Raw genomic sequence first — 20,466 nt, forward strand, 5'->3', positions numbered from 1 at the left:
GAGGCACAGACGCATGTAATCTGATTAAAGTAACACTTCACCTTACTGCGTTACAGACACATGTAATCTGATTACAGTAACACTTCACTTTACTGAGTTACAGAGGCATGTAGTCTGATTACAGTCACACTTCACTTTATTGAGTTACAGACGCATGTAATCTGATTACAGTAACACTTAACTTTATTGAGTTACAGACGCATGTAATCTGATTACAGTAACACTTAACTTTATTGAGGCACAGACGCATGTAATCTGATTAAAGTAACACTTCACCTTACTGCGTTACAGACACATGTAATCTGATTACAGTAACACTTCACTTTATTGAGTTACAGACGCATGTAATCTGTTTACAGTAACATTTCACTGCATTAAAAACACATGTAATCTGATTACAGTAACACTTCACTTTACTGAGTCACAGACGCATGTAATCTGATTACAGTAACACTTTACTGCATTACAGACACATGTAATCAGATTACAGTAACACTTCACTTTACTGCATTACAGACGCATGTAATCTGCTTACAGTAACACTTCACTTAACTGCATTACAGACACATGTAATCTGATTACAGTAACACTTCGCTTAACTGCATTACAGACACATGTAATCTGATTACAGTAACACTTCACTTAACTGCATTACAGACACATGTAATCTGATTACAGTAACACTTCACTTAACTGCATTACAGACATATGTAATCTGATTACAGTAACACGTTACAGACGCATGTAATCTGATTACAGTTACATGTTACATTACTGTTTTATAGACACATGTAATCTGGTTACAGTAACACTTCACCTTACTGAGTCACAGACGCATGTAATCTGATTACAGTTACATGTTACATTACTGTTTTATAGACACATGTAATCTGGTTACAGTAACACTTCACCTTACTGAGTGACAGACGCATGTAATCTGATTACAGTAACACTTCACCTTACTGAGTCACAGACGCATGTAATCTGATTACAGTAACACTTCACTTTACTGCATTACAGACAGATGTAATCTGATTACAGTAACACGTTACAGACGCATGTAATCTGATTACAGTAACACTTCACCTTACTGAGTGACAGACGCATGTAATCTGATTACAGTAACACTTCACCTTACTGAGTCACAGACGCATGTAATCTGATTACAGTAACACGTTACAGACGCATGTAATCTGATTATAGTAACACGTTACAGACACATGTCAGCGCGTTACCCCTACACTGGTCCTGAACCAGGGATAGACAGGAAGTCTCTCTCCTCTCCTCCGTGTGTGTGACATCACCCTGCTGTGATCCAATGAGCTGTGTCCCCTGTGCTCATGTGACGCTGTGGTTACATAAAGCAGAGAGGCTGTTTTCAGGTCAGAGCATCTGAAGAGGCTGCTGAAAATAATACGAGTATATATATAATGGTTAATAGTTATAAATACAGTATGTGAATAAATACACAGTGGTGGTATACCTGAATAGGTTTCATATATTTGTATAACGATAAGTCTTTTTTTTGTTTTTCCTTCATTAACGTGCTGCCTCTTTATTTCCATTGATCTGTCCTGATCCTGGGACCAGGACAATACATATACATATTTAATATAACATATAACATTATATTACATTGTATGGTATATTATACGATTTTACACTATATTATCATATTATATTATTTTACATTATACATCATATTTTTATATATTATACATGATCAGAAGGCAGTGTGTCTGTAATAATTAGGAAGTGTGTATAAAGGGTAAACAAAATATTAGGGTTATTATACAATTCATATTTACAGCACAGAGCATCATCACGTCACTGCGCATGCTCCTCGTTCTGCAGCAGTCCGTGTGTGTGTGTGTGTGTGTGTGTATCTGTGTGTGTGTGTGTGTGTGTGTGTGTGTGTGTGTGTGTGTGTGTGTGTGTGTGTATCTGTGTGTGTGTGTGTGTGTGTGTGTGTGTGTGTGTGTGTGTGTGTGTGTGTGTGTGTGTGTGTGTGTGTGTGTGTGTGTGTGTGTTTGTGTGCAGCCTCAGACGGAGCTCTCTCCTCTAGCGGATCGGTGTACCCGCTATTAGCCCGCTCCTCCCCGGTAATTAGCCCAGCTGTGTTCCGTCACTCTGCGCCAGCATGTCGTCCATCACAACCGAGCAGAACCAGGACCAGAACCTGGAGCCTAAACAAGAGCCGGATCAGGACCAGGAGCCGAAACTGGAGACTAACCAGGCGGTGAAGGAGGAGGATAAGGCCGAGGAGACCGAGAAGAAAAAAGAGGAGCCGAAGGAGGAAACGAAGGAGGCGAAGAAAGCGGAAACGAAGGAGGCGAAGATAGAGGAAACGAAGGAGGCAAATAAAGGGGAGAATAAGCCGAAGGATGAACCGAAGGGAGAACCAAAGGAGACCTGGAGGGACAGCATTTACAACCCGCGGACCGGGGAGTTCATGGGCCGGACCGCGCGCAGCTGGGGTAAGAGCCTGTCTGTCTGTCTGTCTGTCTGTCTGTCTGTCTGTCTGTCTGTCTGTCTGTCTGTGTGTTTGTGTGTCTGTCTGTCGGACCGGTCCGGTCCTTCGGTCCGTTGAGCGTCCTGCCGCCGGGCTTTACAGTGTGTGTGTGTGTGTGTGTGTGTGTGTGTGTGTGTGTGTGTGTGTGTGTGTGTGTGTGTGTGTGTGTGTGTGTGTGTGTGTGTGCGAATGTGCGTTTGTACGTGTGCTTGTGTGTATGTGTGTGCGCGAGCGTGTGTGTGCTTGTGTGTGTGCAAATATGCGTGTGTTTGCTTGTGTGTACTTGTGTGCGTATATTAGTGTGTGTGTTTGTGCGTGTTGGAATTAACATACGGTGGATTATTAATTACCATTAAAACAGCAGGTTTCACAGTGTGCTTTATATATTATATTATACATGATCAGAAGGCGGTGTGTAATAAGCTTTTTTTTTTTTTTTAAATATCGTTGTACCTGGTGCATGACAATAAAGGAATTATATATATTCTATATCACAGCGCATATATATATATATATTATATATATATATATACATTCTGCTGAACCAGGTCAAAGTGTGTGTGTGTGTGTGTGTGTGTGTGTGTGTGTGTGTGTGTGTCGGGGGGGGGGTGGGGGTGGGGTGGGAGTGTATTCAAATAATAAAGGTCTGATGGCTCAGATAATAGCACATTTACAAAGCAATTTTTTTGCTGGCAGGTTGCAGAAAAATAAACTGAACATGTAAGAGACTCTGATGAGAGAGAATGTGAAATGAACTAGATTCTAGAAAATTAATTTCCTGCTGAAATGTGTGCGAATGCTGTAAGCTGCTCAAATGTGTTTCTGAATTTAGCTGAAAATGTAGAAAAAGCTGAATATTGAAATAGCCGAATGGGCTCTGTAGCTGGTTTTAGCTACAGAAACCCAGTAAGATTGTATTTGTTGTACCCCTGGAAATAATTCCACTTTATTCCTTATTCCTACACAGAGCTCCCCCCCAACCAGAAATCAATTATAAACCCTATGGGAAACAAAATAAAGCCGCGAAAACTGGACTACCAGGTCCTCCAGGCTAAACACAAACACATCTGCACACATATGGCCTACAGCTCAAAATGGCAAAGAGGTATTCTGAGGAGAGTGTCTCCCGGCGTTAGGATAGGGGAGACATCCTTCTCCTCCAGCTTCTCCTTATATAAGTAAGTAAGTAAGTAAGTAAAAGTTTATTTCTAAAGCACCCCTCCCAGCACGAATGCACAGAGTGCTGTACAAAATATAGCTGTCAAAACAATTAGGCCAATATGGCACTAAGGCATAATAATAACAAAGCATAACATGACAGAAAAATAGAATAAAAACTTAAAAACAATATACAAACATGAAACCAAGTGCAAGAGGACCAGTGATCGACAGTGACAGGACAGTGACGTGATGAACGGCCTAAGACTGCTCAAACGCCTGCTTAAATAAGTGCGTCTTTAGGTGTCCCTTGAACAGGTTGAGGGAGGGAGCCGATCTCAGGACCGGGGTAAGTGCGTTCCAGAGTCTAGGGGCGGCCGCCCCAAACGCCCGGTCCCCCCTGGTCTTTAGTCGGGTCCTGGGCACTGCCAGAAGCCCCTGGTCAGAGGACCTCAGCGAACGAGTGTTTTGGTGTGGTGGAATGAGCTCGCTGATGTAGGCTGGGGCTTGGCCGTTTAGAGCTTTGTATGAGATAATCAGGATCTTGTACTGGATCCTGAAATGAACTGGTAGCCAGTGCAGGGAGGCTAGAATGGGGGTGATATGGCAGGATTTTTTAGACCTGGTGATTAAGCGGGCGGCAGCGTTTTGAACCAGCTGCAGACGGTGAACAGAGGCTTTGCTGAGACAGGTGAAAAGTGAATTACAGTAGTCTAACCGGGATGATATGAATGCGTGGACAGCCATTTCAAGCTCTGCATGAGACACAATGGACCTGAGTTTAGCGATGTTGCGGATGTGGAAAAAACAGTTGCGGGTCAGTGAGGAAACATGTTTGTCCATGTTCATAGCCTGGTCGAAGAACACCCCAAGATTTCTGATGTGGGGGTGAACGTTGGTGGTGAGGGGCCCCATTAGGTTTTTTACCTTGGCTGCTAGGGAGTCTGAGGCAATTATAAGTACCTCTGTCTTCGCCGCATTTAGCTGGAGGAAATTTCTCCCCATCCAGCCCTCAATGGCAGCTAGACAGTCCAGTAGGATGTTAATTTTCTGCATGTTTTGCGGAGTGAAGGACACATACAGCTGGATATCATCAGCGTAGCAGTGGTAGGACACACCCTTAAAGCTGCTGATGATAGAGCCAAGGGGGAGCAAATATAAGGCCCAGAGGAGCGGGGCCAAGATGGAACCCTGTGGTACCCCACAGGGTAGGGGAGCAGGGTCAGAAGTGAACGGACCAACGGCCACTGAGAATGACCTTCCTCCGAGATATGAGGAAAACCAATCTAGGGCTCTCCCTGAAATGCCCACCCACTCTCTAAGCCTATCCAGCATGATGCTGTGGTCCACAGTATCAAATGCTGCGCTGAGGTCTAACATGATCAGCACAGCGCATTCACCCGAGTCTGCAGCCATCAGGATGTCGTTAGAGACCCTGAGGAGTGCAGTCTCAGTGGAATGCTTCGTGCGGAAACCAGATTGAAATTTATCTAGGGTGTTAGTGTTGGCCAGAAAAGCGTTGAGCTGGTTCGCAACAACCTTTTCAAGCACTTTGGATGTGAAAGGCAGCTTAGAAATAGGTCTATAGTTTTTTGGGAGAGAGGGGTCCAGGTTAGGTTTCTTAAGGAGGGGCTCGACAACCGCCTGCTTAAAATATGAAGGGACAGAGCCAGATTCAAGAGAAAAGTTAATGATGGAAACCAAACCGGGGCCAACAGAGTTGATTGCTTCTTTCAGGATGGAGGTGGGGATGACATCTAGTGGACTGGAAGAGCGTTTCATGGAATTAACTATGTCAATGAGATCTTGAAGGGAAATAGGGGCAAAACAGTTCAAAGTTGAATGCCTGGCTGGGCAGGTGGGGAGGGGGGAGAGGGAGGGGGAAATGCTGGCTCTCACATCCGCAACCTTGTTTACAAAGAACAAGAGAAAGTCATTACAATCCTCATTTGAGAAAACAGGGATGGGGGGGAGAGGAGAACTAACAATGTTGTTGATGGTCTATATATATACATATATATATATATATACACGGCTGAGTGGAATTTGGAACACCTGGGCAGAGGCGGAGCCAGGGGCAGACCAGGTGCACCTGGGCAGAGGCGGAGCCATGGAGACAGAAAACAAGGATGGGAGCACTTAACACATGTCTACACAGACATCCACTCGAAGTCAACCATTTTTCTGAAGAATGTGCTGACAAGGGAGCCCGTCTCAGTGTTAATGCCCAAGAAGCACCTGAAAACAATACGAGACAAACATTTCAATTTTACATAGATTTATATGCTGCATAGTTTATTTGAAGGCACATGCAGCGGTGCCCCTTTCAATTTAAGTAAAACCTGCACCAAAGAAAGAAATTAGCATTTAAAGCCAAGCAAGAGCGATACAAGCAAGAAAATCACTTAATTTGTTGTGTTATCACAGAGGATACAGTATTTTACTGTGAAATCATACAGTAACATGTTGTGAAATGCTGGTAATCAATCAATCAATCAATCAATGTTTATTTATATAGCCCAATATCACAAATGTTACATTTGTCTCAGTGGACTTCACAGTTTGTACAGAATATCAGTATGACAATACGATACCCTCTGTCCTCAGACCCTCTGTCCTTAGACCCTCTGTCCTTAGACCCTCACATCGTACAAGGAAACACTTCCAGAGAAAACCCCCAGTTTAAAGGGGAACATGGAGAAACCTCAGGGAGAGCAACAGAGGAGGGATCCCTCTCCCAGGACGGACAGACGTGCAATAGATGCCGTGTGTAAATTGAAAAGATAATACATTTGCAACATAGGTAGTCCAAATGTTTGGAAATGCATGTGTGTATAATAGGAAGATGAATCCACGAGTATATCCATCCAGGACTTATGATCCAGGACCACAGCCACGACTCAAGATCCAGGACTCGCGATCCATGACACAGGACCGCAGGATCATCCATGACTCCGGATCCCGGCGTATATAGACACCAAAAAGAAAGAACTTTGGGGAAGCTGGGTTAATCAGAACATGAGAGTACACAGGTATAGACAGAGAGAAGGAAGAAGTAAGATGTCCCCCGACAAACTAAGCCTATATCAGCAAAACTAGGGGCTGAATCTAATCAGCCCTAACTATAAGCTTTATCAAAAAGGAAGGTCTTAAGCACACTCTTAAAAACGGATAGGGTGTCTGCCGCCCGAACACAAACTGGAAGCTGATTCCACAAAAGTGGAGCTTGATAAGAAAAGGCTCTGGCTCCCATTGTACTTTTAGAGACTCTAGGAACAACCAACAACCCTGCATTCTTGGAACGCAATGCCCTAGTAGGACAGTAGGGTATAATGAGTTCTTTAAGGTAAGATGGCGCCTGCCCATTAAGGGCTTTGTAGGCGAGAAGAAGAATTTTAAATTCTATCCTGTGTTCTATAGGGAGCCAGTGTAAGGCAGCCAGAACAGGAGTAATGTGGTCCCTTTTCCTAACTCTGGTTAGTACATGAGCTGCAGCATTTTGAATCAGCTGAAGCGACTTGACTGACTTCTTGGTACACCCTGATAATAAGGAGTTACAATAATCCAGCCTTGAAGTAACAAATGCATGGACTAGTTTCTCTGCATCGTTTTGAGGCAAGATATGCCTGATTTTTGCAATGTTACGTAGATGGAAGTAGGCGGTCCTTGAAATTGATTTTATGTGGGCGTTAAAGGATAAATCCTGATCAAATATAACACCAAGATTCCTTACAGTCTCACTGGAGGCCAAATTAATGCCATCCATAGTTAGTATATCTTTAGATAATTTGTTTCGTAGATTCTTCGGGCCAAGTACAATAACTTCAGTTTTGGTCGTGTTTAACATCAAAAAATGTAAGGTCATCCACGTTTTTAAGTCCTTGAGGCAGTCTTGAATTTTATTTAGATGATTAATTTCATCAGGCTTGATTGATAAATATAGTTGAGTATCATCCGCATAACAGTGAAAGTTTACAGAATGAATCCTTATAATATTGCCTAAAGGAAGCATATATAGGGTGAACAAAATAGGTCCAAGCACTGAGCCCTGTGGCACTCCATGGCTAACTTTGGTTTGCATGGAAGATTCATCATTGACACGTACAAACTGAGAGCGTTCAGATAGATAGGACCTAAACCAGCCTAAAGCAGTTCCCTGTATGCCAACTAAGTGCTCTAGTCTTTGCAATAGGATATCATGGTCGATAGTATCAAATGCAGCACTAAGATCGAGCAAGACAAGAATAGAGACAAGTCCCTTGTCAGAGGCTATTAGAATGTCATTTGTGACTTTAACCAGAGCTGTCTCTTTGCTATGTTGTGTTCTAAAGCCAGACTGAACATCTTCAAATAAATCATAGTTTTTTAAGTAATCAGCTGTTTTGAGACTGCTTTCTCAAGAATCTTTGAGAGGAACGGAAGATTAGAAATAGGTCTATAGTTGGCTAAAACCTCTGGATCGAGGTTGTGCTTTTTAAGAAGCGGTTTTATCACTGCTACTTTGAATGATTGTGGAACATAGCCTGATAATAAAGACATATTCATAATATTTAATAAAGAAGTACTAATTAATGGAAACACTTCTTTTAACAGCTTAGTTGGAATCGGGTCTAAGATACACGTTGATGGTTTAGAAGAGAGAATCATTGAATTTAATTGTTCAAGGTTTATGGCTGAAAAGCATTCTAGTTTACTATCTAGTGTAATATTATTAGAACTTACGTTTCCGGGAGCTGTTGAAAACACTATACTGGTCAAAGGCAAGAGGTCATTGATTTTGTTTCTAAGAGTAACAATTTTATCGTTAAAAAAGCACATAAAATCATTCCTACTGAGTGCTATGGGAATAGAAGGCTCAGTCGAGCTGTGGCTCTCTGTCAGCCTGGCTACAGTGCTGAAAAGAAATCTTGCATTATTCTTATTCTCATCTATTAATGAAGAGTAGTATGCTGCTCTCGCTTTACGCAGTGCTTTCTTATATTCATTGAGAGTAATATGCCAAATTAAACGAGATTCTTCAAGTTTAGTGGAACGCCATATCCTTTCAAGTTGTCTCGACTTTTGCTTTATTTTGCGGGTTTGGGCATTATGCCATGGAGCTAATCTATGTTGTTTTATTTTCTTCTTTTTCAAAGGAGCAACAGAGTCTCATTTTATTCGCAGCGCATCTGTAGCACTATCAACAACATGATCAATTTGGGGTGGTGTACATTTTGTATAAGTTTCCTCCCCTACATGCAGACATGCTATCGAGTTAAGTATTGGTGGAATCTCTTCCTTAAATGTGGCTATAGCACTAACAGATAGGTTTCTGCTGCAGGAGCTTTTGGCTAATGCTTTGTAGTCTAGTAACAGTACTTCAAAAGTTACTAAGAAATGGTCGGATAAAGCAGGATTATGCGGTTCGACTAATAGTTGCTCAATTTCAATACCATAAGTCAGAATAAGGTCGAGAGTGTGATTATAGCAGTGGGTTGGTTTATTTACACTCTGACAGAAACCAACAGAATCTAATATAGAGTGAAATGCAACAGTAAGGCTATTTTTATCATCGTCAACATGAATATTAAAGTCTCCTACGATAATTACTTTATCTGTTTTAAGAACCAAAGCTGATAAAAACTCAGAGAATTCTGATAAGAATTCTGAATAAGGACCTGGTGCACGGTACACTGTAACAAATAAGATTGGCTGCAAAGTTTTCCAGGTCGGATGCGTAAGACTGAAAATGAGGCTTTCAAAGGAGGTATCATTTAATTTTTGTTTAGTATTGATAAGTAAACTTGAGTCAAAGATTGCTGCAACTCCACCTCCTCGGCCCGTGCCTCGGGCAATATGAGTATTGATATGGCTGGGTGGAGTGGCCTAATTTATGCTGACATATTCTTCATGTCTCAACCAAGTTTCAGTGAGACAGCATATATCAATATTATAATCTGATATTAAATCATTTACCAGTATTGCTTTAGATGCTAGAGATCTTATGTTTAAGAGACCACATTTAATCTTCCTGTTTTGTTGCACTGTAGTAGTTGTTACATTTACTTTGATTAGGTTATTATGTATGACACCTCTATTAGGTTTTACCTTAAATTGTCCTTGGGCAGACACACACACCGTTAATATTGGGTATTTTATTCCTATGGATGACTGCCTAGGAGAGAGCACAGAGAAGCGTGTAAGACTGTGACTCTGCCTCCTGGTCTCAACTCCAGTTTGTCATGGATTAAGTCACAGAGCCCTGAAATGTTTGCCGAAATGAGATTTGCACCTTCCAAAGTAGGATGAATGCCGTCTCTCTTAATCAGACCAGGTTTTCCCCAGAAGGCTGTCCAATTATTCACGAAGCCCACATTGTTTGCTGGGCACCACCAAGACAGCGCTGAAATGATGACATGCGGCTATACATGTCATCATTGATCAGATTGGGGAGGGGACCAGAGAAGATTACGGTGTCCGACATTGTTTTAGCATAACTACACACCGACGCCACATTAAGTTTGGTGCATTCTGATTGGCGTAAACGAACATCATTACCACCGACGTGAATAACAATCCTACTGTATTTACGTTTATTTTTAGCCAGCAGTTTAAGATGCGCCTCAACGTCGCCCGCTCTGGCCCCCGGAATGCATGTGACTCTGGACGCTTCGGTCTCTAAACTCACGTGTCTCATAGAGCTACCAATAACCAGAGTTGGCTTCTCAGCGGGTGTCTCGCTGAGTGGGGAATATCTGTTAGACACGTGAACGGGTTGGTGGGGACCTGCGGGTTTCGCGTTATGCCCCTTCTGAACAGTCACCCATTCTCCCTGCTGCTCGGGAGTTGCCGGGGGACGGCTAAGAGGAGCTACCTTTTGCCGGTAATGGTAATCACTAATCCTGTACATTCACAGTAATGAACTGTGCCTGCATTGATTTCACTGTAAAATTCAAATTATATTGTGAACATTACAGGTAAAGACTGTAAAGTGGTAAAACAGTAATTAATTGTAAAATATTACAACTAAATATTGTGAAATCATGGTAATATTTTACAGTGTAAGTATGTATGCTGCGTGTATTTGTTGTCTTATGTTGTGATGTTTTTTGTTTTGATGGCACCTTCTAAAAGGGAGAAACATTTCGTTCTCTGATCGTACATGTTCAATGACATTAAATGATTGTATTCTGAAGAGTAGGAAAAATAGGGATGAAGCTTAATATTTAAGAGAAAACTTTGAAAAGGTATAAACAACAAAATGTATAGCCTCAATGTCCTGAAGTAGCTGAATGATTTAATAGTTGAATGTACAGTAAGTAGTAGTTTACAGTAAGTACAAGTATTAGTAGTAGTAGTAGTAGTAATAATAGTAGTAGTAGTAGCAGTATTTGTAGTAGTAGTAGTAGTAGTAGTAGTAGTAGTAGTAGCAGTAGTAGTAGTAGTAGTAGTAGTAGTAGTAGTAGCAGTAGTAGTAGCAATAGTATTAATAGTAGTAGTAGTACTAGTAGTAGTAGTAGTAGTAGTAGTAGTAGTAGTAGTAGTAGCAGTAGTTGTAGTAGTAGTAGTAGTAGTAGTAGTAGTAGTTGTAGTAGCAGTAGTTGTAGTAGTAGTAGTAGTAGTAGTAGTAGTAGTAGTAGTAGTAGTAGTAGCAGTAGTTGTAGTAGTAGTAGTAGTAGTAGTAGTAGTAGTAGTAGTAGTAGTTGTAGTAGTAGTAGTAGTAGTAGTAGTAGTAGTAGTAGCAGTAGTTGTAGTAGTAGTAGTAGTAGTAGTTGTAGTAGTAGTAGTAGTAGTAGTAGTAGTAGTAGTAGTAGTAGTAGTAGCAGTAGTTGTAGTAGTAGTACTAGTAGTAGTAGTAGTAGTAGTAGTAGTAGTAGCAGTAGTTGTAGTAGTAGTACTAGTAGTAGTAGTAGTAGTAGTAGTTGTTGTTGTTGTTGTTGTTGTGGTAGTTGTAATAGTAGTAGTAGTAGTTGTTGTTGTTGTTGTTGTTGTGGTAGTTGTAATAGTAGTAGTAGTTGTCGTAATAGTAGTAGCAGTAGTTGTATTAGAAGTAGTAGTAGTTGGACATGGAATGCCGTTCAAGCCAAAATTAACAACAAAAACAATTGGGGACTGAGTCGGGTCGATGATCGTGTTTTAATCATACGTTTAAATAAAATAACTACTTCTCCAACCTTATACTTATGTGTTTCAGCGGCATTTACCGACCGCTGCAGTGCTGCTTGTCAACCAGAGTTTATTCTCTCGTTAACTCACGGCAGAGTTTATTCTCCCGTTAACTCACGGCAGCGACCTCTCTAAAGTATTCACTGTCTGACTGTCACACAGGAGCAGATACATATCCCCAATTCCCCTTAAGTTAATGTGTGTCAGTATGAATTGACGCTGTTTGGCATCACAACGCTGTTATGAAAGTTTCTCTGGTATAAAATGTGGGATGTTAGCATAGCAACCAACAGGAAGAATCAGAGCTAAATCAGGCTCTAGCCCGGAACCAGCCCTGGAACCGGTTTGGTGGAAAGGGGCAGAACCAGAGAAGAGCACCAGAAAAGCACAAAAACGGTTCTTGAACCGGAACCGGTTTGGTGGAAAAGTAGCATAGTGTTTATTGGCGGTTGGCAAATCACTTAAAGGGGACCTATCATGCAAAATGCACTTGTTGATGTCTTTTATACATAAATATGTGTCCCTCTGTGTGTCAAAAAACCCTCTCACTTTTCCTCCGTAGCCAAATCTCTAAAAGCTTGGGAACAACGGAGCTGATCCAGATTTGCGTCCGACATGACATCATATCGGCAATGCAGACCCACAGCACTATCAGAAACGTTAATGTCAGAAACAATGAGACGTGTTCTGGAAGTAATATGGTCGGTGGCACAGTGGACTAGTGTACTAGTGCATTGGTGTTGGGATCAGGGGGTCACAGGTTCAAACCCCACTGCAGTCAGCATGTCATTGTGTCCCTGAGACACTTCAACCCAAAGTGCTCCTGTGGGGATTGCCCACAGTATCGAGTATGTAAGTCGCTTTGGATAAAAGTAACATGTAATGTAATGTGTTGTGTATTAGTAAAAAGACATGAATGAAGCAAGGGACAGAGGATACGGGTACTACGCTCTTTACTGTTGTTTATCTTTTCTTACTTCCCGCCACAGCATCAACTCCCGGGCATACACTTATTCTCTCAACATTGTATGTTACTCTCGTCACATTGCGCCCCCTATTGGCAGGAGTATATCAGAACACAACATTTCCCCCTTCTTAAAATAGTTATTCTCCACTTGAACAGTATGCATAACATTAGCATTTTAATTTAATTTAATTAAGCATTTAATTTTTAATAATAATAACTTCACATATCACAATATGCAGAACATTTTCAAACATTAATTCAACCACAGTTTAAGTAACATAGCCCTCAATCCAAGCAGGCTGCTTTCTGATTCGCTGGTTCCTGCTCTGAGCACCATGCACTGTGGGTGGCTCAGCAGGCCTCACCTCTTCTGATGGAGGAGTGGATGTTTCTGGATGCACCGGCAGGTGTGAAGCATCCCAGGTGTTTCCATGCAGCGTGTAACTGTGAGGTCCTTTCTGCTGGGTCACTTTCAGAGGCTCACTGAACTTTGGCTCTCCGTTTTTGACATGCAGCGGGTTTCTCACACGCACCAGGCTTCCCGGATGTATTTTGGGAATCTTGGCATTTCTTTTTGCGTCAGTGTATGTTTTCATTTGCCACTGTTTCTTTTCCACTCTGTCTCTCAGTTCCTGATCCTGAGTATCAGTAAGCTGTGGCAGGATTTAGAGTTTGGTTCGCATTTTTCTTCCATACATGAGCTGAAAAGGAGATGTCCCTGTAGTGGCGTGAGGTGTGGCTCTGTAGACCTGAAGAAGCTCAGCAGCGTGAGCTTTCCACGGAGCGTTCTCTCTCTATGCAGTGAGAATGCTTTCCTTCAGCACTCTATTCAGCCTCTCCACGGCTCCATTTCCTTCTGGATGCTTGATTGTAGTCCTGATGTGTTGGATGTCTCGTTCTTCTAGGAAAGAGGCGAGTTCTGAGGATGTGAATTGTGGACCGTTATCTGTCACCACAGACACAGGGTTCCCTTTTTGGCTGAACACTGATCTCATGAAGGTGATCACTGTTGCAGTGCATCTTGGGGCAAAACACACTTCTGGCCATTTTGAATAGTAGTCAGTCATAGTAATAGCAAACTGACAGTCCACCGGACCAGTCTCAAATGGGCCCACGATGTCGAGTGCAAGCTTTTGCCATGGCCCCTGAGGCAAAGGGACTGGAGTCATAGGTGCAGGGTTAGCTTTAGCTGTCTTATCATTCATCTGGCATGACACACAGGCGGCGATAACCGATTGTACCAGTGCATCCATTTTAGGCCACCAATACAAGTCTCTGAGTCTCTGGTTTGTGCATACAATGCCTTGGTGGCTCTCGTGTGCCAAGGATACCATGTGTGAGTGTAGCTTTACTGGAAAAACAAACCTGTGACTCCCTCTCAGAATGAGTTGTTCATGAACAGAAAGTTCATTTCTCACCTGGTAGTACGGCAACATGTTAGCAGGCAGGCCTTTGGATGAAGCTGGCCACCCGTCTGTCATGTAGTTGAGTAGCTGATGTAACTCTGGACAGGAAGTATAGGCATCTGTGAAGTCAGACGAGGGAACAGCAGTCAGCAGGGCAGAGACCGCAGCAACAGTCTCTGGTGTCTGAGGTGCAGTCCTGTCCGTGTGGCAGTAGCAATCTGCTGCATGGTTCTGAGCACCGGGTTTGTAGACAATGTCATAGTTGAAGCAGAGTAGCCTGGCAGACCAGTGTGCTACTCTCATACCAGCTCTTCCCATGCCTTTTGTAGCCAAGAGTGTGGTCACAGCTTAGTGATCAGTCCTTAAGGTGAACTGTGTTCCCCACAAGTAGGTTCTCAACGCTCTGCAGGTTCTCCAACGCTCTGCAGCCCACACACAGGCCAAAGCTTCTTTTTCTACCACAGAGTACTTTCTCTCTGCAACACTAAGAGAGAGGGAAGCAAATGCCACTGTTCTTTCAGTGTTCAGTGACATATCTGTGTCAGCACCCCACCTGCCATAGTCTGAGGCATCTGTAGACACTATGGTGGGCAGTGACGGGTCAAAAATAGCAAGTGATGAACTGTCTGTGATGAGTAGTTGAACCTGCTGAAAGCGACTCTGTGCCTCATCAGTCCATGTGAATGGAGCTCTGTGTAGCACATCTCTCATTGGTTCCACCACAGTTGCATAGTTTTGTATGAACTTGGAGTACCACGATGTTAGGCCAAGAAAATACCTGAGAGTCACTGGATCACTGGGTGATGGAGCATCCCGAATAGCTGCAATGTGGTCATCGTTCCTAACTCAGCCCATAGGTGAAGCTGTGTTAGCAGGTGCAGATGCAGTAGGTGTCGGTGTAGTAGGAGTTGCAGGTGGGGTTGTTATCTATCTGACTGTCTGCTCTGACTTCAGCACCACTCTGTTTCTCATGATGACCATTTCCAGAGCCTCAAACAGGTCCAGGCCCAGCAGCATGGAATCTGACTTCACAATGAAAAGGGTAGCTAAGGCAGTGTTTCCGTCATGGAGTGCACGTAAATGCAGTTTCCCTTGTGCTGGGATTCTCTGTCTTGAGTATGTGACTAGAGGAAGCTTTGTAGGGTTCAGTGGGATGTGACTAGAGGAAGCTTTGTAGGGTTCAGTGGGATGTGACCAGAGGAAGCTTTGTAGGTTCAGTGGGATGTGACCAGAGGAAGCTTTGTAGGGTTCAGTGGGATGTGACTAGAGGAAGCTTTGTAGGGTTCAGTGGGATGTGACTAGAGGAAGCTTTGTAGGTTCAGTGGGATGTGACTAGAGGAAGCTTTGTAGGTTCAGTGGGATGTGACTAGAGGAAGCTTTGTAGGGTTCAGTGGGATGTGACCAGAGGAAGCTTTGTAGGGTTCAGTGGGATGTGACTAGAGGAAGCTTTGTAGGGTTCAGTGGGATGTGACTAGAGGAAGCTTTGTAGGGTTCAGTGGGATGTGACTAGAGGACGCTTTGTAGGTTCAGTGGGATGTGACTAGAGGAAGCTTTGTAGGTTCAGTGGGATGTGACTAGAGGAAGCTTTGTAGGGTTCAGTGGGATGTGACCAGAGGAAGCTTTGTAGGGTTCAGTGGGATGTGACTAGAGGAAGCTTTGTAGGGTTCAGTGGGATGTGACTAGAGGAAGCTTTGTAGGTTCAGTGGGATGTGACCAGAGGAAGCTTTGTAGGGTTCAGTGGGATGTGACTAGAGGAAGCTTTGTAGGGTTCAGTGGGATGTGACCAGAGGAAGCTTTGTAGGGTTCAGTGGGATGTGACTAGAGGAAGCTTTGTAGGGTTCAGTGGGATGTGACTTGAGGAAGCTTTGTAGGGTTCAGTGGGATGTGACCAGAGGAAGCTTTGTAGGGTTCAGTGGGATGTGACTAGAGGAAGCTTTGTAGGGTTCAGTGGGATGTGACTAGAGGAAGCTTTGTAGGGTTCAGTGGGATGTGACTAGAGGAAGCTTTGTAGGTTCAGTGGGATGTGACTAGAGGAAGCTTTGTAGGTTCAGTGGGATGTGACTAGAGGAAGCTTTGTAGGGTTCAGTGGGATGTGACCAGAGGAAGCTTTGTAGGGTTCAGTGGGATGTGACTAGAGGAAGCTTTGTAGGGTTCAGTGGGATGTGACTAGAGGAAGCTTTGTAGGTTCAGTGGGATGTGACCAGAGGAAGCTTTGTAGGGTTCAGTGGGATGTGACTAGAGGAAGCTTTGTAGGGTTCAGTGGGATGTGACCAGAGGAAGCTTTGTAGGGTTCAGTGGGATGTGACTAGAGGAAGCTTTGTAGGGTTCAGTGGGATGTGACTTGAGGAAGCTTTGTAGGGTTCAGTGGGATGTGACTAGAGGAAGCTTTGTAGGGTCAGTGGGATGTGACTTGAGGAAGCTTTGTAGGGTTCAGTGGGATGTGACTAGAGGAAGCTTTGTAGGGTTCAGTGGGATGTGACCAGAGGAAGCTTTGTAGGGTTCAGTGGGATGTGACTAGAGGAAGCTTTGTAGGGTTCAGTGGGATGTGACCAGAGGAAGCTTTGTAGGGTTCAGTGGGATGTGACTAGAGGAAGCTTTGTAGGGTTCAGTGGGATGTGACTAGAGGAAGCTTTGTAGGGTTCAGTGGGATGTGACTAGAGGAAGCTTTGTAGGGTTCAGTGGGATGTGACTAGAGGAAGCTTTGTAGGGTTCAGTAGGATGTGACCAGAGGAAGCTTTGTAGGGTTCAGTGGGATGTGACCAGAGGAAGCTTTGTAGGGTTCAGTGGGATGTGACCAGAGGAAGCTTTGTAGGGTTCAGTGGGATGTGACTAGAGGAAGCTTTGTAGGGTTCAGTGGGATGTGACGAGAGGAAGCTTTGTAGGGTTCAGTGGGATGTGACTAGAGGAAGCTTTGTAGGTTCAGTGGGATGTGACCAGAGGAAGCTTTGTAGGGTTCAGTGGGATGTGACCAGAGGAAGCTTTTTAGGTTCAGTGGGATGTGACTAGAGGAAGATTTGTAGGTTCAGTGGGATGTGACCAGAGGAAGCTTTGTAGGGTTCAGTGGGATGTGACTTGAGGAAGCTTTGTAGGGTCAGTGGGATGTGACTAGAGGAAGCTTTGTAGGGTTCAGTGGGATGTGACTAAAGGAAGCTTTGTAGGGTTCAGTGGGATGTGACTAGAGGAAGCTTTGTAGGGTTCAGTGGGATGTGACTAGAGGAAGCTTTGTAGGGTTCAGTGGGATGTGACTTGAGGAAGCTTTGTAGGGTCAGTGGGATGTGACTTGAGGAAGCTTTGTAGGGTTCAGTGGGATGTGACTAGAGGAAGCTTTGTAGGGTTCAGTGGGATGTGACCAGAGGAAGCTTTGTAGGGTTCAGTGGGATGTGACTTGAGGAAGCTTTGTAGGGTCAGTGGGATGTGACTTGAGGAAGCTTTGTAGGGTTCGGTGGGATGTGACTAGAGGAAGCTTTGTAGGGTTCAGTGGGATGTGACTTGAGGAAGCTTTGTAGGGTTCATTGGGATGTGACTAGAGGAAGCTTTGTAGGGTTCAGTGGGATGTGACTTGAGGAAGCTTTGTAGGGTTCAGTGGGATGTGACCAGAGGAAGCTTTGTAGGGTTCAGTGGGATGTGACTAGAGGAAGCTTTGTAGGTTCAGTGGGATGTGACCAGAGGAAGCTTTGTAGGGTTCAGTGGGATGTGACCAGAGGAAGCTTTGTAGGGTTCAGTGGGATGTGACCAGAGGAAGCTTTGTAGGGTTCAGTGGGATGTGACTAGAGGAAGCTTTGTAGGGTTCAGTGGGATGTGACTAGAGGAAGCTTTGTAGGGTTCAGTGGGATGTGACTTGAGGAAGCTTTGTAGGGTTCAGTGGGATGTGACTAGAGGAAGCTTTGTAGGGTTCAGTGGGATGTGACTTGAGGAATCTTTGTAGGGTTCAGTGGGATGTGACTAGAGGAAGCTTTGTAGGGTTCAGTGGGATGTGACTTGAGGAAGCTTTGTAGGGTTCAGTGGGATGTGACTAGAGGAAGCTTTGTAGGGTTCAGTGGGATGTGACCAGAGGAAGCTTTGTAGGGTTCAGTGGGATGTGACCAGAGGAAGCTTTGTAGGGTTCAGTGGGATGTGACCAGAGGAAGCTTTGTAGGGTCAGTGGGATGTGACTAGAGGAAGCTTTGTAGGTCCAGTGGGATGTGACTAGAGGAAGCTTTGTAGGGTCAGTGGGATGTGACCAGAGGAAGCTTTGTAGGGTTCAGTGGGATGTGACTTGAGGAAGCTTTGTAGGGTTCAGTGGGATGTGACCAGAGGAAGCTTTGTAGGGTTCAGTGGGATGTGACTAGAGGAAGCTTTGTAGGTTTCAGTGTTATGTGACTTGAGGAAGCTTTGTAGGGTTCAGTGGGATGTGACTTGAGGAAGCTTTGTAGGGTTCAGTGGGATGTGACTTGAGGAAGCTTTGTAGGGTTCAGTGGGATGTGACTTGAGGAAGCTTTGTAGGGTTCAGTGGGATGTGACTTGAGGAAGCTTTGTAGGGTTCAGTGGGATGTGACTTGAGGAAGCTTTGTAGGTTTCAGTGTTATGTGACTGAAGTAGGTCTCGTACACATGAAACTGAAGAACCAGTATCTACTCTCATCTCAAATGACTGGCAGGAGAAAGCACATTATTTTCTCCTCTTTTGGGGCAGTATCATTCAGCAATAAAACACTCAGTTTTGGAATAACGACCTCCCTCACTTCACGTTTTTGTTCTGAACGACACACTTGGCAAAACGCCCAGTTTTTCCACACGATTTGCATATTTTGTTTGTAGCAGGGCATTGTGTGGAATTGGCCACATGTTTATCTGAATCACATCTGTAACATCTTCGTGCTTGCTCAGACTTTCTCTCACCTTCCCTTTATTTACTTGCAGCGGGAAGTTTTTGATCCCATGTTGGTGTCCTGCTCTCCCTCACAGGCACTTCACTGTTGGAGAACTCGGCCACGTTGCGCGCCGCCGTTTCCACCTGATTTGCAATCTGAATGGCTTTATCCAGTGTCAGTTTGTCTTCTGGCAGCGAGCGTTCACGTATGCGTCCACTGTAGGCTTTTTCCACAATCTGATCACGCAGCATATCCTGTTTTGCATTTCCAAATTCACACAAAACGATCATTTCACGTAGCGCAGAGACGTACTGTGTCATCGTGTCTCTGGGCTCGTTGGCGGAACTTGTGTCTCTCCACAATGAAGTTTACCTTCGGCACGAAATGCGTCCGTAATGCAGTCACAGCATGGTTGTATGTAGTTCCCGTTTCACTCAATGTGTAGAAAATCCTCTGTGCTTCGGTTCCGACGCTGTGTAGCAGCGTAGCATGTATACGGGATGCATGAGCAGGCATAAGCTCCGCCCCTCTTTTTTATCAATTTTTTTAAAGCTTTATACCCAAGATCTGCACTTTTGAAGTAGGAAGTGAAATAGAGGGATATGAGGCATGGCTAGAATGGTTGATCTATTTTTATGTTATTGCCTAAAGATAGCATGATAGGTGATCTTTAAGAGTACTGGAGTGTGAAACAAGAGCTATTAAGTAAGTGTTGTGGTTGCTTTGGTCTGGATCTGTGAGCTAACCACGCCCCGTTCATTTGAATATTAAAAATGGAAATGTAATGTGGCATTATGAAATACAAGTCCCATTAAATAAATAAATGTGTATTTAAATGTACATTTATATATATTTATATATATTTATTTATTTCAGAATGTATTTCATAACCTTATTTATTTATTTATTTCATAGGCATATTTATATATGTATTTATTTAATTTTGGCTTAAACGGCATTCCATAGTTGGAGGAGTAGTAGGAGTTGTATAAGTAGTGTGTGTGTGTGTGTGTGTGTGTGTGTGTGTGTGTGTGTGTCTGTGTGTGTGTGTGTGTGTGTGTGTGTGTGTATGTGTGTGTGTGTGTGTGTGTGTGTGTGTGTGTTGGGGGGGGGCTTTATCTAGAAATATCTAGATCAGGGATGGGCAACTTTGATGGCGGTGGGGGCCACATAATTGATGTACTGGCCACCAGGGGGCCGCAGATTCACTTGCAGCACACACAAATATTCCATGTGTTGTATGTTATTATTAACAAATATACTAGGTCTGACATCTTCATTGACATTTTAGAATCGAAGGGAACATCCCCAAAAAATGGGAACATCCTCTAATAAGCTCAGTAAACAAATATCGGTTCACAGAAATGTTATTTCATTTTTACAAGTGGCATGTTTGTAAAGAACAGGTCATTAAACAGTGGAATACAAC

At 43.6% G+C, this 20,466-nt stretch overlaps 1 protein-coding gene across 1 annotated transcript in view; it reads left to right on the plus strand.

Annotated features, from left to right (window-relative positions):
* Nucleotides 1-1,908: 1,908 nt before the first annotated feature.
* The window catches only part of LOC307035279 (sodium/potassium-transporting ATPase subunit beta-3-like), a 31,118-nt gene continuing 12,560 nt past the window's right edge, over nucleotides 1,909-20,466 (plus strand). Inside the window, exon 1 of the mRNA XM_079674396.1 lies at nucleotides 1,909-2,477. Within this exon, the coding sequence (XP_079530522.1) occupies nucleotides 2,141-2,477 (337 nt within the window). The 5' untranslated portion in view covers nucleotides 1,909-2,140. The remainder of the gene's footprint in view (nucleotides 2,478-20,466) is intronic.

This window comes from Notothenia rossii, assembly GCF_949606895.1.
Source record: "Notothenia rossii genome assembly, chromosome: 4".
Taxonomy (NCBI): domain Eukaryota; kingdom Metazoa; phylum Chordata; class Actinopteri; order Perciformes; family Nototheniidae; genus Notothenia; species Notothenia rossii.